General features: G+C 38.1%; 1 protein-coding gene across 3 annotated transcripts in view; it reads right to left on the bottom strand.

Moving 5' to 3' along the window:
• The window catches only part of BLTP1 (bridge-like lipid transfer protein family member 1), a 219,349-nt gene that overhangs the window by 138,205 nt on the left and 68,521 nt on the right, over nucleotides 1-12,623 (bottom strand). For all 3 annotated transcript variants that reach the window (XM_056803506.1, XM_056803508.1, XM_056803507.1), the window contains exons 8-9: nucleotides 9,074-9,155; nucleotides 8,437-8,630 (exon numbers count right to left, since the gene is read on the bottom strand). In XM_056803506.1, the coding sequence (XP_056659484.1) occupies nucleotides 8,437-8,630; nucleotides 9,074-9,155 (276 nt within the window). The remainder of the gene's footprint in view (nucleotides 1-8,436; nucleotides 8,631-9,073; nucleotides 9,156-12,623) is intronic.

The following is a 12,623-nucleotide window of genomic DNA, read 5'->3' as shown; positions in this document are numbered from 1 at the left end:
CAATGTGGGGGTAGGAATTAGGTGGAAGAAATTATCTAAAAAGACCACTGTACACTGTGTAATCACAGAGACATCAACAACCAACTGATGAGCCAACTTATTTTTTAAAAGGTATTTATAGGAAATAGAAGCAAGTAAGGTAAAATATCCAAATAAAAATATTACACAGTCTTATAAGAAGAATATTAAAACTGGAGGATTTCTGTATGAACTGGAAGAACCTCCATGAACTGATGCAGAGTGAAATGAGCAGAACCAGGAGCACACTGTATGCAGAAAGTGAAACATTGTGGAATGATCAAATGTAATAGAATTTGCTATTAATAGCAATACAATGATACAAGACAATCCAAGGGACTTAAGAAAAAGAATGCTATCCATATCAAGAGAAATGTGGGTTTTAAAGTATTGTGGCCAGAGGAACTGCATCCCCCAACATGTCTTAGGGGTCCCTTCCCCTTATTTCCTGGAGTGGGATTGGCCACTCCCCTCCCACTTCCAGGCGGTATTGGTCTTTATAGAGACCAATCCCATGCCTAGGAGGGGGGACTTTGAGTCTAAGGAGATTCAAAGTTTAGTGGACTTAATTAATTTCAGCCTGGAGGAAACTCCAGTTTTTCTTCTTTCATTAATCAGATAAAGTTTTTATTTTATTCAGTTTATTTGGCAACCTACGAAGGGACCCCAGAACCTAACCTCTAAGGTAAGCAGAAACCTTTCCCAAGTCTCCCGGGCTTCTTGCCCTTCCTGCCCCCACAAAACATGGGAAGCCACTACCCAGCTTCCACTCCATCTACTCCCTTTTATCCCTTATCCCTCTCATTCTCTATCTACCTCTTCCACCACCTCCTCCTTCCCTCCAGATTCCCTGCAGGGCTAAGTTTTTCTTTTCTCTGCCAACTCATCTGGGGGCCCCCTGCTGAGAGCCATCATGGAGCTCCTTTGCCATCTGGCTGATCTCTTTCTTTCTTCCATCCTTTCCCCTCCTCCAGCCTAGTCTCTCTGGCTGATTTATCTCTTTCTCTCTCCCTCCTTTCTCCATCAAACCTAACTTCAGACCTCCTGCTAGCTGAGCTTTCCAGCTCCTCCAGGGACACCCCCCCCCACCTTCTCAGTGCTCTTTTCCGGCCATTTTCTCCTGGCCTCCTTTCTCCAGCTGCCCTCTCCCCACCTCCTCCATCATAGCTCTTTTTCCTACCAGCAGACCCCTTGCTGAGCCAGTCTCTTTTCCACCAAATCCTCCAATTGATCCCCCCTCTCCTCGCTTTCCTGCTACCTTCCTATCCATACTTCTCCAACTTTTCCTCCTCCTTGCTCTCCTCAGAGCACTCCAAATCCGGTATTGCTCTCTCTCTCTCTCTTACAGTCTTGCCCACCTGGCTAGCCTCTCCAATCAGGGGTTTGGCCAAACCGCCATTACCCCCCCACCAATTTCATCCCTCTCAGGCAGGCAATCCCTGGGCTCCCTGCTCCTGCTCCTTCCTGATCCCTGTCCAGCCTGAAGCCTTTGCTTGCCTGCCACCATAATCCCTGTTGAGGGTTCTTCAGAAGCAGGTAAGGTATAAATTCCTTCCCCCACCCCCTAGCACAAAAGCCCCTGTTCCACCCCTCCACACACTCACATGAATTTTTTTCAAACTCTCCCCCACCCCCATGCAACCTTCAATTTCCAGCCTAGGGGAGGTTTTCCACCAGCACTTGCCATTTTCTTTTGTTTTGTTTGTTCTGTTCTGTTCTAGTTCTAAAATAAAGCATAACATTGCACACTATGTTGGCAACCTTGATGGACAGTCATTTGTCCCCTAGGGTTTTTGATAAACTTAAGGATTCAGACTGATTTCCTTTGCTAGTCTTAGGAAGTTGCCTTTTTATAACCCTTCCTCTTCATCTTTTTGCTAATATATATTAATTAGGTTAGTTTATAGTCAGATAGCTTTGGGGATCTTAGATAAGAGCAGGAAGCTATAGAAAGGGCTTGAGAAGATCAGAAGAGCAAACCCCATGATGAGGGAGCATAGATTGGTGGGAGGAGCTATAGCTGTGTAGATTTAGGAAATGATAATTTCCCTACCCTTAACAAACTTGGCTTTTATAATTGCAAGGATTGTGCTTTATTGGCCCTGGGGAGGTTCCTAGGTGAGGTTTTTTTTATCTCCCATCCATCTAGATGGATTTTTATTTCAATACCTCTCTACCTCTGTCTCAGGTAGAAGAAGCATCTCCACCTATACCTCAGAGGGAAAATCCTTCTCTACTTGTACCTCAGATGGAATTTCTCTTCTCATGGCTCATACAGCTCCTGGCCACCCGGTCCTCCCCTGCTCCTTCTCCCAGTGCCCCACCATCTCATGCCCCTTCTACCAGGCCACAACCCTGCCCATCCCCAGACCCATATCCTCTCCTTCCATCTACCTTCCCCACTCCTCTTACTTTCTTGGTATTGATGCAAACATTCACAAAGAAGACTAGGACCCCAAATGAAACATATGAAGGCCTTTTTCCCTTAAAGGAAGTGCCCATATTATGGACAAAAATGTGGTGACCTTAAGGTATCACACACCTTTTACTTCCCAAGACATTAAAAAATTCAAACAAAATATCCCCTTATTCAAAGACAAATCAATTGTTGTCATCAAAACCGTGGTTAACATATTCCAAATACATGATCCTGCTTACAGGATGTACAAAACTTGCTCCAGGCCTTTCTGACTGAATGGGAGAAAGGCAAAATTAGTTCCACTGTTGATAGAGCTAGAGAAAGGAATGCAGTTCATTGGCCAGAACATGATCTAAAATGGAATATAAATGATGATGACGAATATTTGCAGCTATGCCTTGCCAGGGAGGCACTGCTAAAGGCAATGTGAAAATGCTCCAGTAGGCCAGGCACACGGACCAAATATGAAAACCTTAAACAACTGGAAGAGGAGTCACCCTCCCAATTTATGGAAAGACTAATTGAACTAGGAGGAAGGTGTATAGACCATGACCTCGCTAGAGAAAGGAATGTATGGCAAATAAGGAGACAATGTGTGAACAATTGCTCCAAAGTGATCCAAGACTATTTCAAAACTAATTGCCCAAAGACCTTGAGGAATTGTGCAGGGTTGCAGTGTATGTTTCTAAAAACTATGAAAAAAAATGAGAAAATAAATGATTTGGTATCAGAATTAAGAAAAAAATAAAAACCTTAACAGAAAAACTTGATTGAGAAAGGAGGTCAAGGAATGGCCATTGCCCCTTTGCAAGAATCCACACATCAATCATTAATATGCCACTTCTGTGCAAAAAGGGGTCACATAATGATGAATTATAGGAATTCAGAATAGTAATTTCAGGAATAATAATTTTAGAAATAATAATTTCAGAAATAATAATATCTTTAGAAATCCTAACAATTATGGCAATAATACTCCACATCCAAATCCAAATCAGACAAACGATAACTCATACCAGCAACAACAATATATCCAAAGTGGGGCTCGTCCACAGTATACTCAGGGTGAGACTGCCCCTCAGCCTAGGGGAGGCCAAGGAAATCCCTAAAACACACCAAAAACCAAAGATATTTATGAAGGTGTGAAAGGGGATTAGGGTACTGGAATCAGAGGGTACCTTTATGTCTTAAAGCCAGAAATTAAAAAGGAATATTTGTCTTCCAACAAAAAATTCAAAGAATATATAAGAGATTGAAAAGATTCTCTTAGAAAGTTAAGCACTGGCTAATAAGCATAATGAAATATCCAAATCACTAGAAAACATTAATTTGGATCATTATTAAAGTTAACCCAATTTTGCAAATATGTATTTTTGAGTTGTGAACTTGAGTTGCAAAAAGCACCTTAAAAGGACTTATAGTATTTAGAGCCTTTACAATAAATACAGTCTCTGTATGTTTAAAACAGACATTACTTTATGATTGACATAAATCTTTTGAAGGGAAAATTTATGGCTCCATATTTAAACTGTTTGTATTGGTTAATTTATAATATTGCTCCCATATAAAGAGAGCATTTTCTATGGATGATGAGTAATTGTATTGATCCTATTATATTGGAGTAATTGTTTGCTTTGAGATTTCATTCTGTTTTTTAAGTACATATATATATACATATATATATGTTGCTGATACTCTGCATTTTCAGCTATTGTAATTTTTGCTATTGGATGTATATTTTGTTTTTTTATTTGTACCATCCTATATTTGACCTTGAGCAAATACTCTTGTAAAAGTCCATGAACTAGTTGGACAAAACTTGTAACCTTTTGATGAGGTGATGTATTGTGAATTTTGAGATTTGATATCTTTCTTTGAACATGTCTTACCCATTGTCTATTGTTTTATAAATCTATTATTGTATAAAAATCACTTGCACTCACACTGTGGATCATGACTAAGTTAAAAAAGAAATGGATCTAATTTCTTGGGTAAGAAACATTTATATTCTACCTTGCCTTGAGTGACACTGATTGTAATATATATATATATATGTATATATACCTATGTATATATACATATATATACACACATGTATATATACATATATACACACACACATATATATATTTCATTGTCAATGATCATAAGATAAATAATTTTGATTTTTAGAACACTTTTTTATAATTGCATTAGCAAGTTGAGTTTTATGATGTACATGTCATCAATATTACAAGAGAATTTTTTTGATTTTACACTAGTGGAGGTTTAGAATGCTCACTAGTCCTAAATGTAACTGCCTGCACTGGTATTTTAACTATTATGGGACTTTGCTTTGTAAATATGTCTGAATCAAGGAAACGGGATCAAAAAGGAGTACAGACCTCACCTGCACAGTGCCAAAGAAGCACGGACTTAAGCTGAATAGTGCCAAAAGAGCACACAGGTCAAAAAGAAACCAATACAGGTAGGACTGATGAAATTTTGCACCAATATGAAAGGCCTTGAACTGTGTGTGAGACTCAAGGTTGTAGTGCTGTGCTTGACATATGTTAAGACACAGGACTCCTTGTATTACACTCCTTGTGAAATACTTTCTATCAAGTACCTAACAATTGGCTATTCTGGCTCCCCTAAATCTGAGAGACGATGAAAGATCTGACCAGGGAATGCTATTTCCTATTTGCTGCTAAAAATCTAGTCCTTTTTCTATCTTTCATGCTGTGGCAGTTGACTGTGGTTCTGGCTGCTAAGTGCGTGAGGGCATGATTACTGCTACGGACTCATAAGACATAAATCACTTTAACTGGGCCATCATTCAAGGACCTGTTGTGATTTTATTTTTACTTATTTAGGAATTTCTTTTTCATATAACATTTGGAATTTCTGTGATGTTTTTTGATCATTTTATTTGGCAATGATTCATATATCTCATACCTCAGCCATGTTTCCCTGTGTAATTTCAATGTTTCTTTATATCTCCTCATGGGGTAATGTGTTTTTATTTTATATGAAAAGTTTAAGTAATTTTAAGGGTAAGAAATTTGCTGCCTCCTGGAATCCAGAGACTAAACTCCCTGTGGAAGATGCTATGGAGATACCTGTGGAGACCGCACACTGCTCCAGGAGATCCTGAGCAAACCAGATGTTCAGAATTGAACTTTGGGAGGTTAAATGCATTTGTTTTGTGAAATTCATTTGTTTTGTTAAAATATATTTGTTTTATATGTATTTGTTGGGCAAAGGGGACTGCCTCCTAAATGATTTTGTTCTTGTTTCCCTTCTGTTTCATTATCCCCAGTTTGTTGTATTTTCCCCTTGCAAGAATGTATGTATCTTTATTGTTATGATCCATTGGGGAGACTGGTCTCCCAAAAGATCAAAGCCGGGAATGTGGGTTTTTAAGTGTTGTGGTCAGGGGAACTGCATCAGGATTGGTATTGAATGAACTGATCCTGTGCTGGGGGGGGGGGGGGGGGCGCAGGGGGGAGAAGAGCCACACCCCCTATTTCCTAGCATGGGATTGGTCTTGAATTAGACCAATCCCATGCTAGGGAGGGGCCATGCCATCCTACTTCTGGGCTTGGTCTATATATATATAAGGACCAATCCTGCACTGAGAAGGAGGAACTTTGAATCTAATGAGATTCAAATTTTAGTGAAGTTAATTTCAGCTGGGAGAAACTCTAGTTTTTCTTCTTTCATTAAAGTTAATCAGATAAAAGAAAGAGTTTTTATTTTATTTTATTCATTTCAGAAAGAACCATGGGAATAGAAATGCAGAAGAAAGACATATGAATTATCACTTGCTTATATGGGTACATGATTTGGGGTTTTGGTTTCAAAAGACTGCTCTATTGCAAAAATGAATAATATGGAAATAGGTATCAAGTGATAACATTTGTACAACGCAGTGGAATTGCTTGTTGGTTCCAGGAGGGGGGAAAGAAAGAAAATGTATCATGTAAACATGGAAAAATATTAAAAAAAAAATAAAAAACAAAACAAAAAAATTAAAAACTTAAAATTAAAAAAAAAGAGTATCAAGAGAGCTAACTACTTTAAACACTGAATATAACAAGGAACACTACTAAGGATGAGAAAAATTGAGGTTTGTTTTTTATTTCAGCTGCATTGGGGACAAAGAGCTAGGGCTGCTGCTTGAGGTAGATGAATACTTGATAATTGATAATAGAGAAAGTGTCACACAATCAAAGATTTAGTGTTGAAAGGAGCCTCAGAGATCATCTAGTCCTACCCTTTCATTTTATAGATGAGACAACCAAGACCCACAGATTTACCCAAGGTCACAAAGGTAGCAAGTGATAGAAATTGGTAGAACTGTTCAATTTTTATTCTGCTTTTAAATGCTGACCTATAATGGTCAAAATGGCTACTAGGGAGAGGATGACTAAGCTGAGTAAAGAGACTAAGTGGGCCCTTCTAGGTACTCTTCATGAATGAATTTAAAGAATCTAGTCCAGAAGGAATTATATGCCTAGGTAACTGGAAAAACTGAGCCCCTGCCAGTGATATATGAAAAGATCCTTGAAAACAAGAGGTACCATAAGACTAAAAAACAAAACAAAACAGTAAATGTCTCGATTTTTTAAAAAGATGAAAAAGAGATTTAGCAAATAGTAGCTTAATTTGGACTCCAAGGTAAATTCTAGAATATATAAGTCAAGAGATGATTAGTGAATAGGTAGAAAAGGAAGGGATCATTGCAAAGAACTAGCATGTATCTAAAAGAAAAGTTTATGCTACCACCCAACTAATTTTGGTTTTTGATAAGAGTTGCCATACCAATAGACAGAGGAATATTACAGGTAGATTTATAAGCTAGATTTCAGCAAGGAATTTGACAAAGTATCTCAGGACATTTGTGTGAAAAAGTTGGAAAAGTTTTGTCAAAGAAGTAGAATTCATACTGAACTTTAAAAAAAAAAGGTGATGATCCCAAAAGAGGCAGAGAAATGGGGCATGGCACGTGCCAATGTATGGAGGTGGTAGAGAATGAGAAAAGCCAAGGAGCTGATAATTCTAAATACATTTGGCTGAAACATATTACCTGTGAAAAGGATTCATGTGAACAGAGCACCGAGCCCTCTGTTGCTAGAGACTCTGGAATAGATCAAGTCTCAATCATTCTTAAGCAAGAATTCCTTCTGGAAAGACATTGCATCTTGCCAACAGAGGCTGGAAACTGTCAGGTAGCCAGTCACTTGCTCATTTAGAATATTTTCCCTAAAAGTAAATTCAATTTTGCCTTTACTGCTTCTCCCTTTATCATCATTTTTCCAATGTTGTTTCTTTGGTAAAATAAAGAAATGAAAGTCTACTGAAGCCAGACTGGAGCAGTGGAAAGTGGCTGAAGGTATTGGAGACATGTGATGAGACCTGTACGTTATTAAGAAGACTATTTCAATGAGTAGTGAAGAAAGGCAAGAAACACATCAGTACTCTATTATAATCAGAGTTCATCTGAGACAAAATGAGGAGATACTGGGGGTATGGTGAGGAGAGAAAATGTGAGGGAAAAGTGGATGAAGGCAATTTCTTCACCTGCTTAGACTAAAGGCATCTTCACTGTCAAGTAGGGGCCCAGGAAAACAGTAAGACCACTCACAGCAACCCAGCAAAGCAGGGCAATGCTGCTCTAGCATTTGGTGGATGTTTTTTTGTGTTTTTGTTTTTTTTTTAATGATCTTTCTCTTCTGTATTAGACTCAATAGTGTGCATTGGTTCCAAGGCAAAAGAGCAAATGACTTGCTTAGGGCCACACAGCTAGGATATATTTGAGGCCAGACTTGAACCCAGGACCTCCCTTCTCAAGACCTGACAACCCACTGAGTCACCTAGTCTAGCTTTTAAGCCAACACGACAGTCATCTAACCTGCCAAGAGTACTTGGCCAAGAGAGGAGAAATTCCCATCCTTGGACAGAGTGTAGCTGACATTGGGCCAAAAGTACCAACTAAATATTCAAAAGATTCTTACTCATCATTTTGAAGACCAACATAGCGGGGACTGGGGACAAGCATGACTCGAACATTTTCTAGTTTTCCCTTCACGATGTGCATAAACTGGTCAAGGTGGCTGGATGGTGGCTTTGTAGTGTACGTTAAGAAAGCATCATCAAAGTTAATACAGAGAGTCTGTGGTTGATAATGATTCCCAAATGCCAAACGACCCTAGAAAGACAGACAAAAAAGTCTAAATATTAATGTTCAAAGTCTGATCTGGCAGCAAACTTCTTATCATACTTCCTCAGATTTATCTGTAACAATTGACTTTGCAAACCCAAACGTCTAAGTGGTTTTCATTAGCTAAGAAAATTATCTTGGAATGAAAAACAAATTTCAGTGATATTATATTCAAATGATCCTGCCTGTCTGTCATATGGTGATGTTGGGGAGTATTAAATTACAGTACCTTAAATATCTGCAAATATCTGGCAGTTAAGAACAGATACATTTGTGCTGAAAATAGCTATTTTAAAACTCATGTTCACACTTTACTGCTTGCATGAAATTACTGTAATTTTCTAAGTGAAAACTGTGGTTGTAAATATCACAAATAAAAATCCCAAGTTATTAACACTTGCTTTATATTAGGCATAGCATATTTTACTTACTGTGCTCACATTGACCTTTATGACTGGAATAAGAGATCTCCATGAAGAAGAGGGATCTTGAGATTCTGTTCTTACTTTAACCCTGGGAGGGAAAAAAGTCAGCTTGAATAAAAGTATTATTTCAAGGAAACAGGCACCCAGGTTTCATATTTTAGCCACAAAAGTACTCAGGTAAGCAAAGAACCTTCTAAAAACCAGTTATGATTTCACAAACAGGCCTGGCTGCAAAAAAACAACAGGAAGTAAAATAATGACCCAAGTGAATAGCAAAGCATCTCCATTTTCCCCTATCCCTGGACCAAAAGTAAAAAAGGGAAGAAATTTAGTGATTTAATCTAGACATTTATATTTCTCCGGAGAAAAAATCAGGCAATTGTACATATCAATGAAACAAACACTACTAATTACACCTACCGTTATACTCATCATTGCAGAAGAGAGCCAAAATGATAAAATAATGAATAATAAAGACATGTCACTTCATGGGAATAATCAACAGTAAAAACTGATCTCCCAAAGCACAGCTCAGAGTCATTAACTCCTTGCTCATTAAGCCACAGAAACACCTCAAACTAAAATAGGTGTTTTTTAATATGCGAATAAAATAGGTGAGGGAGAAATAAGTATATGGCATACACATGGTGTTTTTAAAAGTAAAATCTATAATTCAACAAAGGTAAAATGTGAAGATTAAATACAAGACAAAGACCCTATTTACAATTATACAACTGAAAATCTGTTACCCTAAAAAAAAAAAAAACTACATTTCCCAGGAGCCCACTGACTTCCTGTCATTATGTACTTCCCGCAGACAGAGGATATTAGGGAGTGGGCAATCCTCTTGGGTCTCTTTAGCTTGCAGAGAGCATGGTGGTGGTGGTGGTAAGCTAAGCCTGGGGATTTTAAATGGGCTGATCAGCCATGGGCATGTCATCTTTTTATTTATTACTTTTTATTACTTTATTTCTAATGATCATTTAATAAATCTCCTAAAATATAATATTTTTATTACTGAGATCTAATTTTAATTTTTACATTGATGGCAACCACTTAGAGAAGGAATTCTCAATCTTTTTAAGATAGCCTAGATAAATTTTTTTAAGACGAGTTTCGCCTGCCAAAGGCTTTTCATCCACCCCACCCACCCACCCTCCCTCACAAACTCCAAACTCTCTTTGGAACTGCTGCCTTTTCCTTTCCCTACTTTTTGCCCACTCGCTTTCTCTACTAGCTAGGCTATTTTGAGCCTGGGGACTCTTGGTGAAGAAGTGATAAGCCATTACTCCCAGCCACCTGCTTAAGCCCATGTTCCTCAATTCCTCGTTGCTGCCTCTGGCATTGCTGCTGCTGATACTGCCTGCTCCTGCTCCTGCTCCTGCTCCTGCTCCTGAATCCTCCTACTGATCTCCAGACCCCAACCCCAACTGCTGTTGTTGGTCCTGATGGGCTGCTGGTAGCTGCCTCTGTATCTTTGGAACTCACAAACTTGGAGCTGCTCTCCAGGCAGCAGCTGGTAAAAACCGGGGTTTATTTTCCTTAGGCAATGATTAGCCTCCTAACTCTCTCTCCAAGTGGCTGGGGAAACAAACTGATCCCTAGCATTTTACCTCAGGGGGAAAGGGGAAGGAAAAGGGAAGAAGGAAGTTACTCTTACAAATAGGAAGTAAATTACAAGCATGGAACACTCTTTGAAAGAGCAGTGCATTACCTATTTCAAACAGCTTCCAGTTTTAGGATTCTTTTTCATGAGTGCACTGATCCTTCACTTATCTTGCCTAAGATTCAGGGGTGAAATGCCCAGTCTCTAAGATTCATCTAATTTGTGATTCCCTCACTATGGGAAATCCAAGAGCTCTGACAAAAGGAATCCGGACAGATAGAGAAAGGAACTTTAAAGAGTCTGGAGGTGAAATTTTAAGCTTTTTCAAACTATTGTTTTATGAAAGTCTCTGCATTTTATTGTATTTTACTGATTGTCTGCTTTAAGATTTAATTTTGTTGTTTTAAGTTCATATATTAATCTGTTCAATACTATTCTGTTACTCTGAATTTTAATATACTGTGTTTCAACTATTAGATATATTCTGTTACCTTTCCCCTATGACTATACTGAACAAAATATTGTACAGCCCATAAACATCTTTTTCTTTCATTTTGCATTTGTTAATTATCCTGGCTAACAACCTTTGAAAAATTTAAATTGATTTTAAGGAGTCTTTAGACATGATTAAAAATGTTTTTTTCTCAACAACTCTGACTGATCATTTTGCCTTCCTCTGAGTTTTTTATTTGTAACAAGAGGTAAAGAGCCCATTTTAGTGGCTGAAGTGAAGCACTATTATAATCCCTACTTCCACATTTATAAAAATGTGAATGGATGGGATGTAACAGTCTCATATCAAAGGAGTTGGAAAGTTGATACCAGGGTACAGTAGCCCTAGATGGCTCCCAAGAGGGAGCATCTCTCATTTGTAATTCTTCATTTTATTCTACTCTTTCACCAGAATGATCTAGATTCTTGATGATATCTTTAGATGCAACATCAACAGTACAGAGGATTGGTCTTTTCAAGACTCCTCTGCCACATTTTTGTAATGATGGCAGTAATAGATTAAAAAAAATATCTCCACCAAGGTTGAAACATTGCTATAACTGAAAAACTTGGGACAAGTATCCATTAGTTTTAAATATCATACAGCAGACGTGATTCCTAATAATAGTAAGTTTTTTTAAATTGTCATTAAATGGGCTAATATAACTTTGGGGATTTTGATACTTCATGAACGTGCATTACATGCTGTACTACTGTTCTTTATAAAAAACTTTCACTTTGTGAAAATCATTTGAATTCACACACAGTGGATCATGGCTATGTTTGGAAATGGATCTCATTTTGGGGTGAGAAACCTTAGAATTCTAACTTTCCCTAGCTAATGTAAACCTTAAAATTTCCCAGACCCTACTTTATAAGATTGGATTAAGACCATTCCCCATTTGGGCAGTGAACTCTACTTAAAGCAGGAATGTGAGAATTCTACTTTACCTACTTGGGTCTGCCCTAGGGGAAGATAAAGTTGTAAACTCTTTTCTGAACAATGAAAAGTACTTAAACCCATAATTTTCTTAAGCTAAGTACCTATAAAGGTCAAGAAACTTGTGAATTTACAAGGAACAAAGAACTGGAAAACTTACTCAGAGCTTTCCTGGTGTGAATTACTCAAAAATCCACACTTTCTTAGGTGTGGTCTAAAAATGGGCTGTCTTTTAGAAAAATGTCTACTGTGATTGGTAGATGTAAGGACTTAGGGGAGGTGTCATAGGAGATTTTGCCCTTAAAAATAAGAGCTCAGGGAAGAGCTGGGGAGGGATTCTGAAACATTCAGATTGGAGAGACTCATTCTGAGGAGACTGATTCTGAAACATTCAGATGGAGGAGGGAGCTGGTGAAAGCAGCTGAGATGCTGCTGGCCTAGTGTCATTAGAAATCCTTACTTAGACAGATCTTATGGTGAGTTATGAAAAACTGACTGATTTCTCTCTTTTAAGACTC

Source organism: Monodelphis domestica, chromosome 6 (genome assembly GCF_027887165.1).
Source record: "Monodelphis domestica isolate mMonDom1 chromosome 6, mMonDom1.pri, whole genome shotgun sequence".
NCBI classification, from domain to species: Eukaryota; Metazoa; Chordata; class Mammalia; order Didelphimorphia; family Didelphidae; genus Monodelphis; species Monodelphis domestica.
Note: the sequence above shows the minus strand (reverse complement) of the source record. Positions and strands in the feature narration are given on the sequence as shown.